This window comes from Engystomops pustulosus, chromosome 3 (assembly GCF_040894005.1).
Source record: "Engystomops pustulosus chromosome 3, aEngPut4.maternal, whole genome shotgun sequence".
NCBI lineage: Eukaryota > Metazoa > Chordata > Amphibia > Anura > Leptodactylidae > Engystomops > Engystomops pustulosus.
Window position 1 is genome coordinate 39,959,280 of NC_092413.1, and position 27,668 is coordinate 39,986,947.

At 42.4% G+C, this 27,668-nt stretch overlaps 1 protein-coding gene across 2 annotated transcripts in view; it reads left to right on the forward strand.

The window, feature by feature from the left end:
* Positions 1-27,668, forward strand: part of PSME4 (proteasome activator subunit 4) — an 85,208-nt gene that overhangs the window by 11,318 nt on the left and 46,222 nt on the right. The window contains exons 2-5 of one of the 2 annotated variants that reach the window (XM_072140554.1): positions 9,077-9,217; positions 10,461-10,577; positions 18,285-18,344; positions 26,431-26,475. In XM_072140554.1, coding sequence (XP_071996655.1) covers positions 9,077-9,217; positions 10,461-10,577; positions 18,285-18,344; positions 26,431-26,475 — 363 coding nt within the window. The remainder of the gene's footprint in view (positions 1-9,076; positions 9,218-10,460; positions 10,578-18,284; positions 18,345-26,430; positions 26,476-27,668) is intronic. The other variant, XM_072140555.1, reaches the window with a different exon arrangement.

Here is a 27,668-nt window from a genome sequence, read left to right on the forward strand (position 1 = left end):
TATTTCCCTTCTGACAGCGCTAGCGGCAGAGTGCGTAGTTCTGCGGGACAAGTAGCGAGGGAGAGTAGGCGAGCAGGCAGCTTGTCCAGCACTGGCAGGGGTACGCTTTACAAGGCCTTAGCCATTTTTATGTCACCCCAGCAAGACACTGTCACCTGTCCCCAGTCTCGGCAGAGTAGGGCTGATCTTTACAGAAAGATGGTGAGGGAGTACGTAGCTGACCATACCATCGTCCTAAATGATCACACAGCTCCCTACAACTACTGGGTTTCAAATCTGGACATGTGGCAAGAACTGGTGCTCCTTGGGGTTCTTGCCTGCCCTGTCGCTAGCGTGTTGTCCGAGCGGGTTTTCAGTGCAGATGGTGGCATCAACACCGATAAGCGTACACGCCTGTCGACTGACAGGCTGACGCTTATCAAGATGAATAAAGCCTGGATTTCTCAGGATTTCCATTCTCCACCAGGTGAAGGAAGCTCAACCTGAATAATTTATGCACTCCTCCTCATTTTCCTCCTTCTCCTCCTCTTTGTATACTAAAGCAGAGGAAACTGGCTATTTTTTTCCAGGGCCAACTGGCTCTAGCTATATAGTACTCTATGTATTTAATTTTTCTGGAGGGCCACCTACCTGCTCCTCTGGTTTGAAAACTTTTTTGGACTGCCACATACAGGCACTATCCAAATTAAATTGTCTCCATAGCTGCCTCCACGCGTTGTCCATATAGCTGCCTCCATACATCGTCCCCTTATCAAACGAGCTGTGTCAGGCAGAATTTTGGGTTGTTTTAATGGCTTCCACATCAAACTTGTTAACTTTGTCGCCACCCTGCTGTGTTATCCACAAAATATACTGGCAAACTTTTACCATTTACGGATATTATTTCAGCGTTTCTTGCACATCTGTTTACATTCCCCTCACCCGCCATAACCCAAACTTATAAGAACACTACTACACTTGATCTTATACAAAAGGTTCTTAGAAGTGCTGTTTGGGGAGTAACCGAGAGATAGGAGCTTGGATAGGCAAAAGCTCGCCTGGCAGCGGAGCGCCAGCTCCATCCCAAGATCCAACTAACATAGTTTTAACTGCAGCACCTTTAATCTACTACTAGTTCACTGCCTCCATTCATCGTCCCCTTATCAAACAAGCTGTGTCAGGCAGAATTTTCAGGTGTTTCACCAGATACATAGTGGAACTCGGCCCATCTGTCGCCGCCATGCTGGAGACCTGAAGTTGCAATCATAGCAGCGCAATATGGATGCCCCATACTGTCGCTCTTAATCATGGAAGTCGTCTCCATGGCTGCCTCCACATGTCGTCCCCTTATCAAAAGAGCTGTGTCTGGCTCATTTTTCGGGTGTTTCACCAGATACGTTATGGAACTTGGTCACTATGTCGCCACCATGCTGTGTTATCGACTAAATATACCGTCAACCTTTTGTTCACATAGGAAATCATTTCAGCGCTTCTTGCTCACCTCCTTTGGTTCCTCTCTGCCACCCATTGGTTTGAAGCCGGAGTTCATTTAGGGTATGTCGTCATGACACACTCTGGCCTGCCGCTGCCTCTCCATGCCGTCCCCTATAGTGTCAGGGTCAATTAATGCATGTTTTAGATGCTATCTTGCCTCATTCGGTCACTCATTTTGGCATAATGGTACGATTAAGCAGCCTCAGAGGCATCCATGCATGCTGCCCCTGCTGTTTTCTGTCCATTTCTGTGGTGTTTCCATCCTTTTCTGAGGTTCCCAGGTGTTTGGCCAAGCTTCCCTGTGCAGAGCCTTGGTCCCCTTGAAAAATGCTCGAGTCTCCCATTGACTTCAATGGGGCTCGTTATTCGAGACGAGCACTCGAGCATCGGGAAAAGTTTGTCTCGAATAACGAGCACCCGAGCATTTTAGTGCTCGCTCATCTCTAATTAGCACAAGAAGCAGAGCTCTTGCTAGAATTTACAACTTGCCTCTGGTTTCTCCTCCCCATTGTGGTTCAGATAACTCCTACTTATGTCTTTGTGTGCCTGGATTTCCGTTGCCCGTATTATTCTTTCTTTCGTAGGTTTCTTGGAAGGAGGAGAGAAACTTGTGACTTTAGCCTGGACCATTCCTGTAGAGTATCTGATCAGTATCGGACACTAGTAGTGGAGATATTCGGGAGGGAAGAATTTGCAGAGTGTTATCCGACTTCCTGAACCCTTCCTGCACACGGTCAGTGTTTGATCAGTATTTTGAATCAGTATTTGGAAGCTCAAATGGTTCGAAACGCGTAGCAGCTACAGATAGTTCCTCTATAACTATTCTTTGAAAGCCGAAAATAGAAGTGGACCTTTCAGAAACATTGATGCAAAATACTGATCAAGTACTAAATCTCTAGAGGACCGGTCATTCAATTTTTACATGCACCCACTGGTGCATGGCTCCGCCTATTGCTTTTTGGCCCTGCATTTCTCTCATAATGTTCCCAGAGCACTGCTGGCTCATTAGCATAATTTTCTAAGTTGATTGTAGAAGGAAGAGGACCGTGGGAAACAAATAAAATCTGAGTCTATTCAGACGTGCGTGTCTGGTGATATCCTTGTGAAGTCTATATTGTATATCTGCTTTTTTTTCATGTCTGCTAAAAAACAAATGGGTTTCTAATCTACATCCTGCACTGCCCAGCTGGTTGCCTAGCAACATTTGAGGGAAAAAAATTATTGCATATGGATCTTTTTTTTTTTTTTTTTTTTTTTTTATTTGGATCCATTTACTTCTATGGAGATCTGTGGTCTGCATGTTAGAAATGAACTGTTCATGCTGCGATTTTTAGTTTTCTCCCATTCCGTACATCAATGAATGAGACATGTGAACGGACCCATAGAACGCAATGGGGCAGATTTATCAAGCTGTCTGAAAGTCAGAATATTTCTAGTTGCCCATGGCAACCAATCACAGCTCCCCTTTGAAATATTCATGAGCATTGGTAAAATGAAATTTGAGCTGTGATTGGTTGCCATGGGCAACTAGAAATATTCTGACTTTTTCAGACAGCTTGATAAATCTGCCCCCTGCGTATGCTATCCGCAAAACACTGATGTCCCTTAGTGAGCCCTTAGTGTCCTTGGCTTGTCATGCTTGATTTTGTTGGTAGATTTCTTGACTTTGTGTTCCAAGAAATTTTTAACAAATTGGCGTTACCATTCCCCTAGAGAGAAAGGTGTGTTCCTACATAAACTCACACTGCAAGCACAATGCAGAATGTTCAGAAATTATGCTTCAGAATAGTGTTTTTTTTTTATTTATGCGAAATACAAGTATTTAGTAAAATGTACATGTCCAAAGAGGCAAAAGAGATTCCTTAACATCTACTACCGAGATGAAGGATTGTCAACTATGCACATGCACATACTGGTGTGTGCTCTTTCCTTTTTTTATCTTTTATATATATAAGGTTCTTAAAATTTAGCAAATGTGCCTGAGTGCCTCCGGGCTCCATGTTAATGGTGCCTGGAGCCCCTCGACTCATTTGCAAAATTTGTAACGTTTTTCTTCTTAAAAACAAGGGCCTAAGATGCTTAAAGACGAGCGAATACTGCTAGAGGGGGCATACACCAGTATGTCTGTGTGCTTGGTTTACAATCCTTCATCCTGGTGGTAGATGTCCTTTAACGGGGTTTCCAGAAAAATATATATTGACTCGTTACTTATTGGATAGATGGGGGTACAACATTTGGCGGCGTCCAGTGATCATCCTACTACCATCTCCACTGGTCTGAGGGTCTCTACATCTATGGGCTTGTTGATGGAAATCCTGTCAGTCCCTTGAAGTTGGTAGTGGCCCAGCAATTGAATCCACTCCTCCCCCCCACCCCCACCCGCTATCATTTGCTATTTCATGCGATATCTCTTTTAGCCAATGACCATTGCTCTGTGATGTCTGGAGCTGTGTATTTCGGCTTTTTGATAAGAGGAAGGCAGGTGAGATGCCACGACGCCGGGTCATGCTGAACTTATCATGCAAACTGATACATAAAGGCACATGAGAGGCACAAGCCATAGTCATGGATAAAGTTCACTATGAAGCAATATCCCTGAACATCTCCGGTATGACACGTCCTTCATTCCCAAGTGTATGTTTGATAAATCCGTGCTGAACTTGGTGACGTTGTCACGGCCTGCATCTTGTAGGGAAAATGCTGCATATTCTTATGTATCCTTTCTACTTATTGTCTGTTCTTTCATCATTTGCACAGCGCAGCATTTTACTGCTTCTATATATAGCTTTCCATAACAATGAACGTCTCTGACGTATGCACTGGGAAGTCTCCTGACATAGATATGGACCTTATCCATATATCTGCATACCCATATCTGCAATATAGAGGAAGGAGTCAGAAGACTAGCTCCGTTCTCTGTGTAGTGGAGGTTTAGGTAGCTGCAGTAACACAGCTCAGCCACTGCACAGCAAATGGAGCTGTTCCTCAGACTCTGTCCTTTGTGTTGATTCTAGTGCTGTACTTGTGTGATCAGTTATCCATCAGCTTGACTTCTTCCTATATTGCTCTTCTATTGCACTCATTCACATAATGTCAGGCCGCGTTCACACGTTGCGTTTGTAAAGCATTTTGAAACTCTTATTTAATCAAGGAGGAGGTACTCCAAAACCCTGATGTGTTTAGACCTAAATACTTGCATTCGATAACCGGCAACACGTGTTATTGCATTGAATAGAAATGTTTGGGTCTAAACACATCTGCATTCATGAGAAGCCTCCTCCCTGATGTGTTTGAAGTGCACTTCAAAACTCAGCTTAAACGCAACGTGTGAACGTGGCCTGAATTAATGTCTGGGGCTGCCTTTTTCTATTGCTTCATTGTTTAGTTTTGATGCTCGTATACCTTCTGTAGACACCTTTGGAGGTGGACATGATGACTGCTTTGTGGATATAGAGAAATAGAGGGGTAGGACAGCAATCCTTTTCTTTTTAAAGGAGGTTGTGATGGTGCCCGCGGCCAAAGTTTCTGATGCAGGAAACCAGGAATCAGCAGTTTTGATAAAGATTCATTGCGAATCGAGTCGCGCTTATCATGTTTGGATGCACATGTAAATAAACTTTCTGGAATTTAACCTTTGGTGCTGTGGCTCCCTCCTTGAAGACTGCTTTGAGGATATAGGCACCTGAAACATAGCAAGTTGCCATGTGTGAACTGACCCATTTCTGGTGCGATATAAGATGCAGTAACAATGGACCATAGAAGCTACCGTGTTTCACAGAAAAGATGACTAGGTCTTCTATTATTCATTTATTTTTTGCACAAAACAATAGCTCTTGGCATATAGAACAACTTTGCCTATTCTCTTTGTTAACTATATCCAGCAGTTTCTTTGCTATACCACTCAGATTACCTCCGTGCTGCAATGGCTGCCTCCTCTCCATGTGCTGATAAGCCCTGGAGTCCGTAGTATAAACAAACTATGGACCTCTGTGAGGGGAGGGTCTTCTGCTCACAGAGGTCATGTGACAGAGCTCTCTGTCTATGTAGTAGAGCTTGACGTGTTCAGAATTGTGGATACAGATGTCTCCTGCTAAGAATAGGGCCCCGTTCCAGTTTGCCATTTTTTTCTGCTTTCAAAATTTGAATTGCAAGAAGTTCCCTTGACAGATACAGCATATTTATGGAAAGAAGATTTAGCACTCCATTGGAAATCCAGTGAAAAGCAAGCAAACAATAATTCACCCATATGAATGCAAGGTCTAAGGCCCCTTTCACACAATGTATATGGGCACCTTATGCTAGCCATACAAACGGCATCTAGCGGCTGCCGTAGAGGTTCATTGGGCACGGCATGGTAGGGTAAGCACACAGGTAGCACAACTTGTTATGGAGAGGGGAGGGGTGAGAAGCGCTCACACCTCCACCTCTCCAGCCAAACTCAGCCGGGGCTGAAACTTCCTTTCTGACATTTTTCCAGTCTTGGATCAGACATCAGTTGCTGGCGCTCGGTGTGAATGTATATACGTGTCATATGTGAGAAACGCTCTATGTCCTACATGAGCAACATTTCGACTAACAACCCGTGCTAATGAGAGTTGTGTGGGAGGCATTCTCCTGACTGTCTATATGCCGCAGTAAACACTGTTATTATCGCACGCTGTATATGCTGTGATGCCGCTAATGCTTGGAAACAATTTCTAAGTATTAGTGGTAAGACCTTGTGAGTCTGTTCCCTGTTGGGAAAATTGGCGGTGATTTTTTTTTTTTTTTTTTTTTTTTCCTTTGACAATTGTCTGTCTAGTCTTTCTGGTCTATTCTATGATGCATTGCTTATTTGCAACCAATAATTAATATGTCAAGAACATGGGGTAGTCTCTCACAGCCATGACTCTACGGAGATGCTTACGGCTGCATACGCTGTGCCGTGATCACGTGTTTTTTGAGGGCAAAGGTGTCCGATTCCCGTCATCTCCAATTAATACTACTCTATTAATAGTAAATCACAGGCAACACCTTTAATCGGGACCCCATACAATTGGTTTTTAAAGGGGGGTCAATAAATTTTGCTATAGACATGTACTGTATATGAACTTGTGTCTTTGCCTCCTTTGGCTCCAGGCTTTTCCTGTTCTCATTAAGCTTTCCTCTGCTTTTAAACACGGCTTCCTCTCTCACTGATCTAGACCGTTCTAATTTTTTCCAAAAAGCGGTGATAGGTTCCCGTTATGGTTCTTTTTAATAATTATTTTTACTTAAAGGAAACCTACCATTTAAAATGGTCGGTGTAAGCTGTAAGTACCGAGCACCAGCTCAGGGTGAGCTGGTGCCGGAGCTTACTTTTGTTAGTGTTATTATCCACTGTATCGCGGTTTTAACACTTTTTTAAACTTTATAGCCGAAGCTGCGTGCGCGCGCAACATTTCGAGCATTTTGTATGTAGGCGCACGCAGCACTGAAGCAGCTTCTGCTATAGACTTTTAAAAGTGTTAAAACCGCGATACAGCGGATAATAACACTAACAAAAGTAAGCACCGGCACCAGCTCACCCTGAGCTGGTGCTCGGTACTTACAGCTTACACCTACCATTTGAAATGGTAGGTTTCCATTAATATTATAATGATAATTAACATATTAACACTTCCCTGGTGGTAGGACTGGTATAAAAATTAGGCCGCTTGCCCTACTCTCATTTGCTGTTCCTGAGTTAGACCTCTCAGAGAAGGCCCCAGCATACAGGAGGTTTTCCAAAATACTGAGAGTGCACCCTTGGTACTCTGTCCCATGTCACACGTAGCTCCAATCTATGCATGCAGTGAGCTAGTTGTTTTTAGTTTTACCTTAAGACTTTACTGTTAATTTAATCTATTTATTATCTTGATACATTTTATTTACAATGCAATCATGTTACTATTCATTCTCTGGGTTTCTGAACTACCGGATAATCCTTCAAGAACGTTATTTTTATTTTTGGTTACAGATGGAAGACCTTCCATTCGTGTCTGTGACAATTCACTTCCCTGTTAAAATAAGAAAGCATTTTTTTCAGAGTATTTAAAACGAATGGAAACCATATGGAAAGGACCATAACTACCATAACATATGGAAAGAATATAACTACAGGCAGTCGCTGGGTTATGTATAGGATAGGTTCTTTAGGTTTGTTCGTAAGTTGAATTTGCATGCAAGTCTGAACAGGTTTATTTTTAGTATATTTTATGGTTTTTTTTTTGTTTTTTTTTGTTTTTTTTTACCCTGTGACAATTGGATTTTCAAATTTTGTGCTGTCATGGGAACAAAGATTATTAATAAAGCTTCATTACTGACATCTTATAACTGATCATTGCAGCTTGGGACTAAAGTAAAGCATCCAGAGAGCTTAACCAGAGGTCACAGTGGGCTAGTAGGGGTCGTCTCTAAATCAGGTGTCCTTAAAGAGGACCTCCTAGTGCTACAGCACATGCCGCAGTGTTACACTGCCAGCGTTATTGGAAACCTCCGATAACGCTAACAAACACTGCAGCGATGTACAATTGAAAACGCAGGACCCCCGCTGTAAGTGGTCAGGCGTATTCATGAGCGGGTGATCCGTGGCGCTGCCTCTTCCCTGGACCGCCCTCCACTCCATAGTCACCGCCTCTAATCCCGCCCCCTCATGAATACGCCCGACCACTTACAGCAAGGTCTGGCGTTTTCAATTGTACATTGCTGCAGTGTTTGTTAGCGTTATCGAGGGTTTCCAATGTAATATAACACTGCGGCATGTGGTGCTTTAGTAAGCAGCTCCTAGTGCGGTTTGTAGAGGTGACCGGTCCTCTTTAAGTCATGGACTGCCTGTACTATAATGCTAAAAACAGTCACTCATCACCGGCATATCTTTATTACTACTGTCCATTATTCAATTTCCAATATATTCCTAGTTTAATCCACATGTTAATGTGCATCAAGGTTGTGTCCTGAGCATCCAGAGCATTGTAAGTCTTGTGTAAATCACTTTCGTCTTCTAGAATTATCCTATACTTCTCATGAGACCAATCTTTTGCATGTCTGATGGAGAGGTTGGTAGTGCAGGCAGGAACAGAAATGTAAAAAGACCTAGATACACCAACTGCCTCATTAACATAAGGATTAAAATGGGAATTTCTCTGAAACTACATAATATACAGAAATAATAAATGTATTTTTACTTGGTGCCAACACATTGTAACGCTTAGATGCTTAATATTGAAAGCTACTAGATTTCGGAGGCAGTCGCTTATTAAACTTTAATCATGTTGGGTACATTGGGCAATGAGTGGGGTCTCTAGAGAATTTTTATAGCGCTTATTTTTCCTAATTTTACTTAGACATTTAAAAAATTTTTGAGTTGTATCGATTTATTTCTTCTCATTAAACCTATTGGTAGTTGTATATTCAGCAGACCATGACTATCCATATTTCTACTACTGGATCTATAATCTGCATTACAGCCAGGCGTTGGCGGCATAAGGTTTAGCTTGAGCTGACTTGGCAATGCAATGTAAATCCCCATCATCTTCTATGTTATTTATGTGCGTTTTATGAATTGTATTGTGACTATAAAGGTTTTCCGCCCTTTCCTCCTCAGGTATATACGGCTTTATGGCAGAAAATTTAGCAAAGAAGACCATGTCCTTTTTGTGAAGCTCCTGTATGAGTTGGTGACTATCCCCAAATTGGAGATCAGCATGATGCAAGGTTTTGCACGCTTGTTAATAAGCCTTTTGAAGTAAGTTGATGAGATAATGTATTGGTTTATGTTTACCACTTTTTATTACTTTCAGAAGTAGAACCATAATACATCTATATAACATTGCATAGAGGTTTATGGTGCTACCTAGAAGGTTCCCAAATAGCATTAAAGGCGGTGTCCACTTTCAGCAAATTATTAAAATTGTTTATGGAATGAAAAGTTTTACAATTTTCCATAGTACTGTATGTACTCGTCTATAAGCAGAGTTTTTCAGCAGTACATCTGAAGTCCCTACACAGCATAGAGACATGAAGGTTAAAGGTTATCTCTTCCCATACCACTGTAAGGTGACCTGTATGTAAAAATTTCCCTATATACTCAAACTGCTTAAATAAGGAAGACGGGCAGGAGCAAAATGAGTTCACAGAAACATATCTGTGAAATAAAGTACATTACAAAGTTTACTATTCTCATGTGCACAATTGTTTTGTGCAATTATGTTGTAAGTTTAAAGTGTAACTAAAGGAAATCTACCATTTGATTTGATGCATTATGAACCAAACATACCCTGAGAATGCTGTAGCTACACTGATGCAGGATCATATCTTGGTTAATCCCTGAGTTGAGTGGTTTTGCTGAAAAAACAATTATAACATTCAGGATCTTTGGAAAGCAGGGTCAGGCTGGCTGCCTACATAAACACATTACACACGGAGCTTACTCATGAATTAGTCAAGACATAACTAATCACCCTGAGCTGGATCACTCATACAGCGATTGATGATGGTGCAGCGATGGATTATTCTGCCTTCGGGCACAACCCAGGGATTACATCATCCTCTCCTGCAGTGAATAACTAATGTGCTAGGAGAAGCTCTGAACCAGCCATAGAAGTGAGGCGGCTTCATTATCATAATGTTGTAATTGTTTTATCAGCAAAACCACTCGGCTCAGGGATTAACCAAATGATCCTGCATCAATGTAACTACAGCATTCTCAAGGTATGTTTGCTTCATAATGCATCAAATCAAATGGTAGGTTTCCTTTAAGAACGTTTGTGATCCGCCAGTGCAATTTGTCTCCTGAGTTGCTGGCATTACGTTATGATTGTCTGTTTAGGAAATTATTTCTTTCTACAGGGTTTTCTGTCATTAGTCTACATCATAGTGTTTCTGTTTTATATAGTTACTTTTTAAGTTATACCATAAAGGGCACAGATATGACTGTGCGGACCTCCGTCCTTATTAAAACACATTGTTTTATTTGTGACCCATTGCAGGAAGAAAGAGCTCCTCTCTCGAGAAGACTTGCAGTTACCCTGGAGACCATTGTACGACATGCTGGAGAGAATACTGTACTCTAAAACGGAACACCTTGGTCTTAATTGGTTTCCCAAGTATGTAAAGAAATTGCTTTTGGTCCTTGCACTGAATTTCGTGCTCGGGTTGTATTAGAATTGAACATGTAGCCTGCAGTTACCTTGTTTCCTTTGATAGGATAGAATATACTTGCGCTGTGGAGGTGGCGGCAGTAAATGTGATTGCTAATTGTTGGAAATAGCCTGTCCTCAGCATGAAAGCTGCAGTTTCCCTACCACAATCACATGGCTCCTTCAAGTAGCCATGCTTTCCTGAAGTATACATTGTCATTACGTAACTTGTATATTAGACTACACAGGAGTTTGGAATGTTTATTACTATACTAAATAGTAATATTATTTTATAATTAAGGTAGATGGTATCATAGGTTCCCAGTAATATCCTAAACCCTTAATTATTCTTCCCTAACCCTAAAACACTTTGTAGCCTACTCTAATATGTACATATTTTGCAAGGGATTACGGGGCCCTGGAGTAGCTTCACCGGGGAGCAGGAGCAAAGGCACCCCAGTAGCCTCTGCTGTCCCTCCCTACCTGCACGTGGCAAAGTCCTGCAGTGTTGGGCACGCACAGCATGCATGCACATACATAGACCTCGTCCCTCTCGCTGGCACTGAGGCCGCAGCTACTGCACAAGCGCAGTGCTTCGGGAGCTAGCAGCGTGCCAAATTAGGTTATATGGTTAGAGAAGGATGGTTTAGGGATTAGGATATTACTAGGAACCTACCATCAGCTCTGCCTTAATACGAAGATCCCTGGTGGCAGGTTTGCTTTAAATTCTTATTGGTGAATGATTTATGGTCTTAAAATCAATGATTCCCTTAAATTACAGCTTTATTCTTCTGCAGCGACTAAATTATTTATCCATAAGATAGATCATCAGTATTGGACCACTGTTGGCCTGACTCCAGCACCTGCGGCCTCTTCTGCTTATCACGTACAATGCCATACATACTATTATTGCACTGTACTTGGAAGAGCAGCTTTGCTCCTTTACTCTGGTTAGACTGAGCCTCTGTCTTGAATTTTGATTAATAAAGGTATTTACCATGTGTCGATCTTGTAGTCATGAAACACTATGGGATAAACTTGCACAAGGCAGAATCTGGTAGTAAAGCCACAGCAAATACCATTATCTGTAAAAACAATTTTAAATACCTGCGCTGACTGACAAAATCCCGTATTTAAACATAGGAGCAAGACTCCATGTGCTGATGCTGTTTATACATTGTCCTATACGCTGATGAACTACCATTATCTGTTGTCCTAGATAAGTGGTGGCGAACGTATGGCACGGGTGCCGGAGGTGGCACTCGGTGCCCTTTCTGTGGGCACCCAGGCCATCACCAGAGAAGACTCCAGGTATCTTCCTGCAGTCCTAGACAGCCCAGGACTTACTGTGCATAGAGCTATTTTAAAGTGACAGCTCTACCTGGGACTACTCGAGGAGTGGGAAGGTGTTGTGACTGAGCAGAAAGTATAAATCACAAATAAAATGTCTGTGTTGGCACTTTGCGATAAATAAGTGGGTCTTGGTTGTAGTTTGGGCATTCGGTCTCTAAAAGGTTCGCCATCACTGTCATAGATAGAGGTCAGGGGCCCTGAAATTTAGGCTTGGCATCCTTGTTTATGGCCGGCGGCACACGTGGTGTTTTGAACCCTTTTTTGGGCCTTTTTTTAAGCAGTCCAATAAAAAATGCATGTGTTTTAAAAATGCATGCGGTTTTTCCGTATTACCTTAATTATCATGATGCGTTTTTTTTTTTTAGCGGACTGCTTAGAAACGTGCCAAAAACGGGTTCAAAATGCCACGTGTGCCGGGGGCCTAAGGCTCCTTTCACGCTTGCTGTTTTGGGATATATATCAGTCTGTATACATCCCCATAGACTGCAATAGGTGCCCGGCAGCACAATGGAGATGGGCCCAATGCCTCACTAAGAAGAGAGGAGTGTTGAGCAGCGTTCTGCTGTATGCCGTAAGCATATGTTAGGTATAAAAGTGGCCTTACCCAAATGTGTTGCTTAATGAGCTTGATCAACCTGACTGGTTCTCTTTAAGTTATCCCCTATCCACAGGATAAGGGATAACTAGCTGATCATAGAGGGTCCCACCGATGCCGAGAATGGGACTCCCAGCTCTCCAGAGAAAGTGGATCCCGTTCTCGACAGTGGGTGGTGCAGCAGCAGTAGGATCAGATGAGTGTGCCGAGTGAAAGACTCCAACTGGTCTGGTGATCCATAAAAAACAAAAAAAAACAAACCTTACACCAGAAAACCTCCAGTGATCTTATAATAAGAAGGCAAGCGGTATTAAAATATATGACTGGCAGATTTATATGCATGAAACTGCATGGCCAATTTGCACTGCACCCCTCCTCCTCCCCAGCGTGCTACTGTGTGCTTGCATTCACACGAACGTATGAGGGACTTATATACGGACTATATCCGTCCCCCATACACTTCTATGGCCTCACTGCGCCGTACGGGACCACCGTACCATTCCATAGCCCGTCGAAGGATTGGACGTGTTCTATCTTTCGACGGAATACGGCGCCATGCGCTGTGTATTCCTGTGGAGAGGGGCGGGGGGAGCAGCGCTCATCCCCTGCTCCTCTCCTCGGCACCGATGTATGCCCGCCGTACTACGGTACGGCGGGCATACATCGTGTGAATGTGGCCTTATAGTGTACATAGTGCTACATTTTCAAGTTACTTGTTTGCTGTTGGTGAATACATACATGCAGACCATTCTCCTGCTTAAGGCCTCTTTCACACAAACATATGATTTCTCCAGTCCTGCATTTCTGTGCCATATTAATGCATATAATGTGTGATGTTTTACATCCATATGTGCACGTAAGTTACTGTATACGTACTGAATCTGTATAAAATACAGTGGTCTGGCAAATGATGGCTGGCTTATGGCTGACAAAATGCATCTGCCACTGGTTCTGGTCTCCCTGGATACAGCACCTATATATACTGCAGCATATGGTGTACTTAACTAAAAATGTTTTCTAAACATTCCCATAGTCTTCAATTGGGCATACAGAACAGATATACTGGAGAAAATGGTTCATGCTCTCTATATTTTATTTTTACGTCACTCTCAAAGTACGCTACGGTGGACAGTACAAATGAATGTGGTCTTATGCTACCAATATAACAAAAACGGTACGGTACTGGTACGGCCATTTTCATACGTATGTGGGAAAGGAGCCTGGATTTGGCTGACACAGATATGAAGGTATATTTATCAATGGTATTTATTCTGCACACATCTATTTGTGATTTTTCAAATGTGTGTTAGAATTAGGGGGTCACATATCAATGGTTTTGGTTAGAAAAAAAAACATTGATTCAAGTTCAGTAAAATGACAGATACCATAACGGAAACTCACCTGAGCCGCTGGTGGTCAATAGGATTTTATACTATGATGTAGGTAGGTCCATGCCATGCAACTTTTTTTTTTTCTGTACGTATGGCGGATTTGTAAACTAAGCCTTAAAGGGGCTTTTCAGTAAGAAGGAGAATACATCTCCATCTAGTGTAGAGGCCATCTGGCCACACTGCAGGCTCTTAATCACTTACGGTACTGACAGATGAATTTGGACCATCCCGTATAAGAGCTGATCAGCAAGGGTGATGGGTGTTGCACCCCCATTTTATCAACTATTTAACAACATATTCTATGAAGGAGGACTGTCGTACCATTGGCCTGGAAAACCCCCTGAAAAGTAATAATAGAGCTGAGAACTTGCTAAATTTATTTTGGCACCACCAAGAATGTCCTCAAGTAAATACCCAGTAATTTAACAGCAGTCCATTTCCTCCCATACATTTGAGCAGGACTATCTATGTGCTAGCCTTGGCAGCATAACCCACATGTAATACACAGAAAGCAGCTATTTATAACGCGAGATGCATAGCGGGAAGCTTCACAGTTGCTAATGTGTCAGCCTTTTGAAGTGGATACATATTTATTGTACCATACATGTTGGGTCACAGTTCAGACCTGAATGGCATCTAAATTTAGAAATGAACATCAGAAATAAAATATTGTTGCTATTAATGTTTTTTTTTTTTGGTCATCTTCAGCGAAGAGCTGCACATACTCCTCCATGATGCCGGGTTCTGCTTTTTAGGAATACATTGAAAATGAGTTGTGCTCCTCCCTACACACCATGCATTCTAAGAATTAGCTTCAACTGGAGTGTATCGTTATAGGAAATATGTCAGCAGTTTGACCATGCAAAGCTGTAATCACTGTTGGGTATTTGTCCTGGATAACTGTGTACCTTTGCGTATGTTGTTGGTAGCCGCAGGATTGTAAGGAGTAAAGTTTTAAATGCAGTTTTGCAGCTCTTGCACAGACTTTGGGCAGGTATTTCAGCCTGAAGAGCTTTCTACACTTTGCTGCTCCAAAGTCCCTCCCCTATATTTGGAGTATGAGCTGCATGGGGGACTTTGGTTGGATACTTACAACGGTCCCTAAGGAAATGGGAGGTGCTTCAGGCTTATGGTCCCACCCAGAGCACTTGACAGAGCAGCAAACCTAGATTAAAAGTTCACTTTTCACAGTCCTGCTTCTACTAACTATACACAGAAAGGTAGTCTACAGCTCATTATAGAGGGATAGAGAAAATTGTTGTGGCTTTATTTCAATTTTCTTGAAGTACAACGAAAATAAATCTAATAATGGAAGTACCAGACGAGTTAAATACCAATTAATCCTTGTTTATTTCACATAGGGCCCAGACTTTATTTTGGACATGAGGGCACATAATACCATCCTGCTTTGTCCAGGACACTGGCTAACAGCTGGACGTTGAGTGCTGGCCCCTGGTGGGAGTCCTGCGCCTGATGGCCGACCTGTCACTATTGTTGCTTTGTAGGAGATATTGCTTTTCTCTTATACATCTACAAAGATTTTTGAGGGGTCTAGCCAGTCGAGTTTCCCTCATTTATATTGTGTAATGATTAGATTGCTATAGAAGTAATGGCTGCAGATATCAATGTGTAGTCCTTACAATTCTGAGTAAGTGATGTGTTCCTGTTTAGTTATACGGGTTTGTTTCTCTGTGTTTATAGGAGATTACCTTACATCCATAAAGTGGACATGTATTGCATCACATGTGGTATAGTCATTTGTGCAACTTTTGCTGTGTATAGAAAGAGCACATTGGAAGCCGATGACTCAGGACATACTGGGATGTTTTTTCCGGATATTTATTAACAGATCACTTTACAGATCAGCTTGTAGTATGACCCTTGTACAACACCATGACGACTGCAACAGTGTCATCTTTCTCCTCTGTTAGCAACACAGAACATACATATCCCCAAATATATCTATAAAGAGAAGATGATCCATGTCCCCAATCTGCTTTATCAGAAGTGTCTGAGAGCAGAACTGTACTAGTTGTCCATGGCAGCCATTTAGAGCTAGGCTTTCATGTTCCCACAGCTGTCTATAAAATGAAAGCTGCGCTCTGATAGCCCCGAGTTGTGTTGTATGATTATGCAGGATTCGAAGCTGGAATCTTGAAGCATTCTGTGCCAGTGTTTTCTTTGCAGTCTTCACCAGTAGGCTGACGGACCTACCTACTAGTGCCCTTGCCACTCTTAAGTTTGGTAGAGGGGGTGATGAAAATCCCTTTTATGTACAAAACTTTTTTCAAAGAAAAAGATGCAAACCAGTGGTTTTCTTCTCCAAGAATAACATGGTACAGGTGGTCCCCTACTTAAGAACACCTGACTTACATACGACCCCTAGTTACATCTTGTATGTAACCCGGGTACTGCCTGTACTTAGTTTTTGTCTGCCTATTGGGGCATGCTTACATGGAGCAATGATTAGAAACGTTCATTTTGTTCCCTTTATCCTTGGCCTAGGAAGAACTCGTGGTCCCATTCATTCTAGAATATCAGTTTGAGCATAACAGGAGTGACAGTTCCTGACCGCGCCTCATAATGCGGGCAGTTTTGTTGAACCATCCTGCTTTTCTCTGGTCTATTACGGTAATGTGTCACCTCTCTAAATTATAATGGCTCACACACCAGTTTTCTGCTGTACAATCCATGAAAAAGTAAAAATTTCAGACGAACCCCCCCCCCCCCCCTTCCCCACGCTAACCTCACCCCAAATGGAGGGATGGGAAGTGGCACATTTGTTATAGCTTGGTGTAGGTTTTTGCAGAATTCTACACCAGGCTGGATCACTAGTAAGTAAAAACATAACAAAAGACAAATCTACAATGTGAAACGTCCTCTATATGAATGGGCAGCTTCTGCTTTTCTTCCGTATACTGTAAATTGTGTTCCTAGTTGTTGCATCACTTATATGGTCAATGTCAATTTGCATGGTCTCTTCTCCATTCAATTATAATATAATTCTGAATTGGCTTACATTATCAATTCATTGAGACATGATGATTGATGGTAGTTTAGGGGTTTGTGAGATTGGTGTTAATGGGTCTCCATAACAAGACCTAATCGCTTCTGGCTGCCAGTAATCACAGATTTTGACTCTGTACTGCCTGGCATCAAGCTTAAACCAAAATTTGGGTGGAGTGTTATGAGTAAAGCTAATAGACAAGGATGTGTGTGGCACGCTTATCAGAATTGTGGACTTGGCTCGCTTTGTCCTGAAAAGGGGGGCTCGGGCAGCCTGAGAAATAGAGCTTAAAGGGACTCGCCAGCTCTTACTAATAAACTCTAAACTAATAGCCCCTAAGCTGTGAAATATCTTTTCTAGACTTCCCTCTTTCATATTACATTTTGCTCATTTGCCCAAAATCATATTGCGCTTGTATTTTTGCTTACAGATAAAAATACAAATCTCATTGCCTGTACAGGCGGTCCCCTATTTAAGAACACCCGACTTACAGACGACCCCTAGTTACGGACGGACCTCTCTGCCCACTGTGACCTCTGGTGAAGCTCTCTGGATGTTACTATAGTCCCAGGCTGCAATGATCAGCTGTAAGGTGTCTGTAATGAAGCTTTATTGATAATTCTTGATCCAGTTGCAGAAAAAAAAAAAAGGAAACTAAAATTGTCACTGGGGCAAAAAAAAGTTTTTGTCTGGATCTACACTTATAAAATATACAGTTTCGACTTGCATACAAATTCAACATAAGAACAAATCTATGGAACATATCTTGTATGTAACCCCGGGACTGCCTGAATCCCCAGTTCTGTAGCTCTCCGAAACACAAGCCTGATGTGATCTAAAACATGTGATTCTTATCTTTTAATATGGCACAATAAGCATGCTCCTAGGTAATTTAGAACTGAACATGGGGGTGTCTGAAGTGACACTTCTCTGCAGCCTCTAGAAGTGACTTCTCTGTGACTCTTCTTCTCGTTTTCACATGACGGAGGAGAGTATGTATAGGTAGATGGTGGAGATTTCACATAAGAGAGGGGAGTCTAGAAAGGAGTTTTCATGCCTTACGTGAGGGAGCTAGTAGTTATAATGAGGTAGAATCTGGTGGCAGAACCCATTCAGTCCAGAATGGTACCTACACGGTGCCGGTAAGTGTGTGCAGTACTGTTGGGCACTATATCTGCTTGATACCAGGCATAGCATACAGCTTCCTATTTTGGGGTTTCTGCACTTCTAGTTATACCATTTATCTCATACTAGATGCATTTTTTTTCTCTAGAAGATTGTGATCTCATTTCATGACTTATGCTTTTGTCTCCATTTTCCATATTCAGTTCGTATCGGCCAGGCTTGTCCTCCACTAAAACAATTGTGCTTAATGTTTTACGTAGGTGGTAAGGACCATTTATTATCTATCTTTTTGTTGTTGCTGTATTGTCGCTGCTCATTGGCTGATTTATATATATTTTTTTTTAATTTTATTTTTTTCTTCCTGCATGCCTATTGCCCTTCAACTCATGTCACGGATGTTGTGTTGGCACAGCGTCATCTGTGCACAGTGTTAGCATGTGATAAGACATATGACGGATAATCACGCATCACCCAGAGGCTAACCTCCATTAACTTGTATGTTACACCCTGCATCTCCATGAGACACTTTATGTAATTGTGTACTCACTGACTGCACCTTTCTTATCTAAACCACGGGAATCTCTTAAGAATCTTCTTAAATCTTGTGTTTTCAACTTTATGGAAAGCTATAAAATGAAAATAATTTGGGGTCAGGTTGGGGCGGGCTATTTAAAAATAATAAATGTGTACTTACCTCCTCCGGAGCGCCTGATGTCCGGCGCCATGGTCAGTCTCATCTGTGCGCTGGTTTGATTACAAGGGCGCACAGGGAGCTTCCGGACGGCTGATAAAATGAGGTCCCTGGTGAAAGGTTCCTTTTAAACATTTTTAGCTGAGTGCACTGTATGGGGGATGCTGATCGTACGCCAGTGATAGTGCTCCCACCCCTTCATGTATCTGGTGGCCGGCTGAACTGGTTTACAATTGCGCTATTGCCGGTGGCAGTTGAGGGCTGAATGTTCGCTGGCTATATCAAGTGCACCATACATCATGCATTCCCATTAAAGGGGAAATAATCGTTATTCCCGATGGTTCCCAAGAAATGAAGGCTATTTCAGGGTTTGTACACCAAAAAAGTAGTAGGCTGTGGGTTTGGGGACTGCTGCAATACGCAGTTTTGCCATTGATACCCAGTATAGCCTTATCAGCATTTGGGCACAGCTGGCGGGTGGGTTTTGGTCGAGCACCTTTGTTGCAGTTAGTGGCTGTGCCTTTAAAGGAGAATAAACTACAAGTTATTAGTAACATTTGGATGATGTTCTCAGTGAAAAGTAGTTTCAGATGTTGCTTAATTTATGTAAATGGATGCAAATGATGAAACCTTGCTCATATAATGTCTAAGAGCTATAAAACTGTTACAATACTTAAGTACGTATACGTAATGAGCAGAGATCTGTATACTGCTCACTATATACCATTTGTTTGCAATTGGCATTGACTTCCTTGAATTACCAATGGGCTCAGCCTTACACGGATATTTCCAGTGTTCCTGGTTTTGAGCTTAATAACTAGTAACAATCCCTTATGACACCAATTTGGCAAAAAAAATTAACCGGTAGGTGACTTGGGGTGCTATCACACAGTGCGTTCTTGGACCGTTTTTAAACGCACTGAAAACGCATGTGTTTATTATGCGTTTAGCTGGTTTTAATCCATTTCACCGGTGCTTACACTTCCAGAAATTAAACAGATTAAAATGCCTGTAGCTGAGCGCCCCCTGTTAATAAAATGCCTGCAGCCGAGCACCCCCTGTTGATAAAATGCCTGCAGCCGAGCGCCCCCTGTTAATAAAATGCCTGCAGCCGAGCACCCCCTGTTGATAAAATGCCTGCAGCCGAGCGCCCCCTGTTGATAAAATGCCTGCAGCCGAGCGCCCCCTGTTGATAAAATGCCTGTAGCCGAGCGCCCCCTGTTAATAAAATGCCTGTAGCTGAGCGCCCCCTGTTAATAAAATGCCTGTAGCTGAGCGCCCCCTGTTAATAAAATGCCTGTAGCTGAGCGCCCCCTGTTGATAAAATGCCTGTAGCCGAGCGCCACCTGTTGATAAAATGCCTGTAGCCGAGCGCCCCCTGTTGATAAAATGCCTGTAGCCGAGCGCCACCTGTTGATAAAATGCCTGTAGCCGAGCGCCACCTGTTGATAAAATGCCTGTAGCCGAGCGCCCCCTGGTGATAAAATGCCTGTAGCCGAGCGCCCCCTGGTGATAAAATGCCTGTAGCCGAGCGCCCCCTGGTGATAAAATGCCTGCAGCCGAGCGCCCCCTGTTGATAAAATGCCTGTAGCCGAGCGCCCCCTGTTGATAAAATGCCTGTAGCCGAGCGCCACCTGTTGATAAAATGCCTGCAGCCGAGCGCCACCTGTTGATAAAATGCCTGCAGCCGAACGCCCCCTGGTGATAAAATAAACCTAGTACTCTCCCTCCAGCGCTCACCCCAGGTGTGACTCTCTCCCTGCAGCAAGTCTTCGGGTTCCTGACACGTCTATACCACCTGTAGAATCGGTGACTCTTCTGCGTCATTGTGTGTGCGCGGGAATCTCTCATAGACGTTCCAGGTACCAGAAGACTTGCTGCGGGGAGAAGAGGTGCCGAGGGGTGAGTGCCGGAGGCGGAGTATTAGGTTTATTTGTTTTATACACTAGAGTTTATGTCGAGTGAGGGTTTTTCAGTACAAAAACAAGTATATAAAATAATTAATAGATGATGTCAAGCTGGTCTAAAGATGTGCCATATTTATCATCGGGAGATCTTTTAGATCTTTTATTTATATATAGGCAAGATTAGTAAATGTACCAGAGTATATTTAAACAGTGCAGTCGGGGCACTTTACCTCGAAAGTACTTGGTTGGGGATGAGGAATGGCGCACAAGAAGATGGTATCTTGAGAGATTTGCCATCCCACTCGTGGTTGTGTTAAGGAAACTTGACTTTGTAAGGAGAAGACTAACATCTGGCATACATACTGACCTTAGTATATTTGGGTCATTAAACTTGCACAGTCCGGTATAACTGCAGCTCTTCTATGAGGCAAGAGTCCAACAAGATGATTTCACTAGCAATTGTATCCATACGTCATTCCCACAGAATGGTAAAGCATGACGTGCCATCGGCTCTGTATAAACCCAAATTTCAAGAGCCGATTCCTGGCATACTGCCGATGACCTTGTGTTTGCTGTGAAAATCCAAGATTTTTGATATTTTGTTCAGCTCCTAGAAAATTACCCATTTATTTAACTTTCCAAACAGATGAGAAGGAACATTGCAATTTGTGCTTCCGCCCCATTATGTACAGTCTTGCCATGGCTTTGCTGAATTGGGTCCAGGCGTTTGCATGCTGAGTGTTCAGAGGCGGATATTATTATTCTTTTGAATTTTCTGTTTTTAACTAAATACTTGCCCATTGTACTTGGTAAAAAGGTGTACGATTTTCCAGTATATTTTCTGTATCCATTCTCCTTTGTTTTCAGAATCGCTGCTTGCTCCCATTCAGTAGAATAAGGTATTCAAATGAGATCTCTGTGCTGGGAAATGAAAAGTTATACCACTGGCGCCACCTTATGGAAAGTAGCAACCAGATAAGTCAGTGTCCGACTCTTAAAGATGTCATCAATCATAGCTAGGGATATCGGTCAAATCAGAAAGGGGTCATAGGTCTTCAGGACAATAATAATCATTATTCTGGGAGTATAACATTTATACTTTTTCTGGATCGCACAGAGGAAGCACAAATTCTACACTACACATTGAACAGTATAGTACAGTGATGGCGAACCTTTTTTGGAGAAAGTGTCCAAATTGCAACCCAAAGCCCTGCTCATTTATTGCATAGTGCCAACCAGGGCCGATTCTAGCTTTTTTGCTGCCTGAGGCGAAAACTGAAATGCTACCCCCCCCTACCCCCGCAAAAAAAAAAAAAAAAGCCTAGCCCTGATCTCATCCTTATTCAACCCACTGAATTTAAATACGCAACTTAAAAAAAGCATCTAGAACCTGCTTAAAGTTTGCTGACAACATTATTAATAACATCCTAACAAAGCGCCACAGATCACGGACACCCTATGACTGGCGCTGCCTCGCACACTGGTATCAGTCAGTTACACAGACATTAGTGACCTCTGGTACCTCACAGGTGATGATCTGCTCCATGAGAAAGAGAACTTCATTACAATTTCTCCCCTCCATGACAATCACTGATGAATTCATGGCCAGATGTCTTCAGCTCCATGCAGCATCTCCGCACTGCACCCATAAAAATATAACAATCACTTACAATATGTCACCGGGATAACAAGTACTATATATCCCAAACTACACAATTTAATATACAGCCCCTAATAATTTAATAAATAGTGTCACCCTAATGAACTAATATATAAAACACCACCCTAATGAACTTATATACAGCCCCCAATTAAATCATATACAGAACCCCACAACAGCAATTCCCCCCCCCCCTGTACTTAAAATCTGCCCCCCTTAGATGGAAATTTAGGCACTATCCACTGGATAGGGCCTAACTTGCTGATCAATGTGGGGTCTCAGTGCTAAGACCCTGCAGATCGCGAAAACGAGGGGTCCGTCGGATTAATGGAGCAGATGGCCGCGCATGACCGTTCTGCTCTATTAATCTCGATGGAGCTGAAGGAGATCAGTGAGCGCTGTGCTCAGCAATATCCCAGTAAAGCTAAATACAGCAACCTATCAACCCACCCCTATTTACATTAATATTCACCCCCCCCCCCCCCCCCCATAAAAAGTCCCCTCCACCACAGTTTAGTTATACATAGTACTTAGGAGCTGAAGGAGATCAGTGAGCGCTGTGCTCAGCAATTTCCGTCAGCACTAGAGATTAATGGAACAGAACCGTCATACGCGTCCATCTGCTTCATTAATCTGACGGAGCGACAGCACTGATCAGCAAGTTGGGGACTAACTGGTCTTTGTGGGAAAACCCCTTTAATTATATAGTATCCTATAACAGCCCTCCCCATAAATGCTCCTTTTGTTTAAGATCTGACTCCTATATACAATATACCAATATCCCAGTAAAGCTAAATACAGCAACCTATCAACCCACCCCTATTTACATTAATATTCACCCCCCCCCCCTCCCCATAAAAAGTCCCCTCCACCCCAGTTTAGTTATACATAGTACTTATTTTACCATAGGGAATCCTCCCTCCCCCAGGTTTTATTTCCCACTCCTTTTTTATTATATTTATTATATGCAGTCCCCCACAAATGTTTTTTTTCTATATAAAATGGGGCCAGTTAAAAAATAATAAAGCTTCTACTTACCTCGTCCCACGCCGAGGTCCCTCCTCTTCTCTGGACTGTTCCCGGCAGCTCTGCAGCTCTATGGCACCGGAGGACGCAGGCGGCATCTGATGACGTCACGTCGCCTGCATCCTCCAATAACATAGAGCAGCGCAGACAAACAGGTCTGCGCTGCTGCCCCGTACCGCGCAGTCGCGCTTGAGACCGCTCTCGCGGTCGAGATATGTTTGTAATACAGACTGCCAGCGGCAGTCCGTACTGCTAGTGGGTGATTCGGACGAGCGCCCGAATCACCCACAGCTGTTTTCGCCGCTTCTTTCAGGGCTCCACATCTACCGCCTGAGGCGGAATTTTCATCCCGCCTCATGGCAGATGCGGCCCTGGTGCCAACACTGCAATTCGAGCAGTAATGTATTGAAATATTTTAGTACCCTGCTCTACCACAGCTTTCAATAAAACTGAAGACACATAGATCATTAACAGAAGTAGGGGAAATTTGGATTCTCGTTGTTAAATTTCCTCGTGAGCCCACCCAACAGGAAGAATCATGGGGCCCAGAGCATGAGCTCCAATGATGATCTGACCCTGTCCACACCTTCTCTCTCTCTTCCTTCTCCATCAGTGCCATAGACATGATTGGAGCGTGACTGGCTGCTCTCTTCATCTTGGGATATTACACAGGTAGAACGGAACCCTGTTCTCGTGATCAGTGGGGATCTTATCACTGAGACCTCCACTGATCAGCGAGTTGGCCTTTATCCTGTGGATAGTGGCTAACTTGTATGTCACTGGAGAATCCCTTCAAGTCCTATCTGGAAAACTCTGTGCTGGGGTAACTACCACAGTGCCCACTGAGTGCAACCTCTGGCACCCTTGCCATATGCTCTGCACCACTGGTATAGTATATCAATATTTCAAGAAGCTAAACATGTCTGTAAAATGGGAAAGTGGGGGTAAAGTGGAGAAAGAAAGGAGACCAACCAAGACCTAAGTCTTTATCGATATACAGACATTTCAAGTAGATTGAGGTAAGGCAAAGGGTGTTGCTGCTTCATCTGAACAATCCCTGATGGGATAGACTCTGAAAGACTGTTCCAGGGTTCTTCTCCCTTGTTGTTTGAGTAGGGGACTGGTTGGCCAGGTGGGAGGACACACAGATTTTTAAAGGCTTAAAGGACATCTACCACCAGGATGAAAAACTGTATGCAAACTAGTCTGAGGGGCTCCAGACTCCATAGGTGGGTGTCTTCCCTTTGGAAGGGATTTTTTTGATTGACTGATACCTCTAGTGGCATTTAAAGATCTCTTTAAGAGTTTGACACAGACTTGCAATGCTAGCTTACCGTAGGTGACACCAAAAGCACATTTTGTTTTTCCATCAAGAAGAACTAATATGCTTTACATTTTACCAAAATTCCCAACGAAGTTCGCTTGACTGATCTGTTGAACGATTATTGATGATCATTAAAAAATAAAAATCTAAGGCGTAGACTGGTCCATTGAGGTGAAGACCCATGTATGTTATAACCCAGAAATAAATAATGGAGGGTCTGTGGAACACCAGCAAGCAGATATCCTAAAACCTGTTATCACTGGATACAGAAATTGTATTGAAAATTTGTTGAACTTCTTATTACACGATGGATTGCTGTAAAGAAATTACAGCTGCCAATGACTTGTCGCATGTTCAGGAATGCACTTTGCTGATGTCTCCCTTTTGCTCATCCTGATTATATTTCCTTTCCTAAATCCTACTTTATAAATCCTACTTTATAATGATCAAAAACGTGAATTTTTTTTTTTTTATTCATGGGTATTTGTGGCTTATCCATTCTTATCTTGTCAAGTAATATCTTGCCATTGGCATCACATTCTCAGGCTACATTATATCTCGTTTTTAGACCTCTTTTGTAAGGGTACATTGGGTGGGTTCATGATTTGTCCTTATAACGGAGAGTTGGAATGTATCCAGTGGGATATGTCATCCTGTTCTGCCACTTCCCTCTTAGAGTGGGTGGAGTATTGAACATTGCCAGAGATGTTCATGGTGTTAACCCACTGACATTATTGCCCTTGGACAATGATATCAATGGGAGCCCTCCCAGTGCATACTCTCAGTGGAGGCCAGGGATGGATACAATACTGTTGCATCCGTCCCCCTTAGGCTATTATTGCCTCCATTGAGCATATATACGTCACACAGCAGTTAGGGAGCAGGATGGTAAGATGTACCTTGCTGCAACTTTCCATCCTGTGTTTCCCACAGTATTGTGATGTATACTGTGCAGACAAATGCAAAAAGGATTCCTCCAACTGCCAGTATATGTCTCTGTACACGTTCACTACGTACAGCGGGGGCTTTATTGATGTGTACTCTAAAAGTATCTTTAAAACGAGACGTTAATGTAGCATGGTGGTCGTCCAACCTCTGAGAACTCCAACCATCTTAAAAAACTAAGAGGAGTGGACTTTGCACGTGGTTGCCAGTGGGAGAGCTTGTGTACAAGGAAAAATAGTGTGGAGAGACCCAGAGGTTTGGCCCGTACTGTACGGGTTATACCCATGGCATTACTTAACGAGATGGGAATAACTAAGAATTGATAATTAGGTTTACTAGGCATATTTAGTTTCTTTTGGGGGGAAATTTGCAGTCTTGTGTTATTATTCCTGCATTTTGGGCCAATGGGCAAATTGGGAGAAGAAAAATTAAACTAATAAAAGTGCCATTGTTAGAGATGATTGTCTTACTGTATTGCAGGAATCTATAGTTCTGTTATTGTACCAAATGTGCAAGTTAAACATTACCAAGATTTTTAACAGTACCCCTATTAATTGAAAAAGCACATTTTGGTAAATCGGCTGCACCCTTTTCATATAGCTCACCTGGCCCACTTTCAACCACTTTAAAATGTTTACACCCCTTTTTAAGGTTTGTAACGGTTTGTTTTCAGAATCCTGAGGTGTTGTATTGAATTGATTAAATGTTGGCAAAATTTGGTAATCATTACATCAGCTCAGAGTTGTTGTATGAAAAGTTTTTGTCATGACGCAATAAAGTATTTTGTTTTTTTCAGCTCTGTAGAAGGTGTCCTGAAAACACTAGTGAAAGCCTGTCGACCGTAAGTCTTTATAAATGTGTCTATTCAATTGAAATTTAAATGTATCAATGGTATAACTGTTTTAGAATATCCAAAACTTTATATACCGTATTTTTTCGGACTATAAGGCGCACAAAAAATCCTTTGATTTTCTCAGAAATCAAAGGTGCACCTTATATATGATCCGTACTTACAGACAACAGCTGCCTTGAACTGTGCACAGGTCTGCCACCTGCTGGTCATTCATCCTTATAATCAGGTGTGCCTTATATATGAACCTAGACGTTTTAGCAGGCATTTGATGGTGCGCCTTATACTCCAGTGCGCCTTATAGTCCGAAAAATACTGTAATTGTTTTATTATTCCTGTATGGAAAACTGCATAATTGTAGAAAGTCCAGTATGTCCCATCAATCCCTAAATGATACAAAGCTCATAAACACCTGAAGTATGCAGTCTCTGAAACCCTTGCACCTTTCTCTTTTAAAACATCACAGTTCTGGTGATGTTTTAAAGAGGAGAATCTCTCACCAGGATGTGTATCTACATGAGACAGAATCGAAGAAACCCACTGTTACAGTTGTGAGTACGTTTTTTTTATATACAGCTTCCACCCCCGACTGCAACTTTCACTGTAGATATCTTCTTTTCTATATCACCTAGAAACACAAGCGGTGGAGATTCTCCCTATTTTTCTAGGTGTCACGGTTCAGAAGATATAGGCTTTTTTTTAAGTATGTCCACCTAAATAGAGAATGAGCTGACAGTTTGCAGAAGTACATGCACCCTCTGCATCTGTAGCTGAACCTAGAGAAGGTGACGGAATAACAACGTACATATTAACCTAATTAGGTAAAGGTCTACTTAATTTTACAAATGGGCATCAAACATTATTCCCCATCCACGATGTTCAGTTTAGGATCAAAGGGCCTCACCACTTGGTCCTCTGCCCCATGTAAAAAAAACTGTGGTTTTGTCTTTCCTGGTAATAGTGATGGTGACTAAGGCCGTTTTCACGTTATTCCGTGATCGTGGATGTGATGAGTGCCGTGCCACGGATGATCTCTGGGTTCTAAAAATAATGAGGAATTCTTTAGAAAGTTTAGCAATAGTTTATGTATGATTTAATAATATGACTCCTGTATTGTGCATCTTTTTACATGAGTGATGACGAGATCCATATGTCTATATAAACAGAATTTTACAGGATTTCCA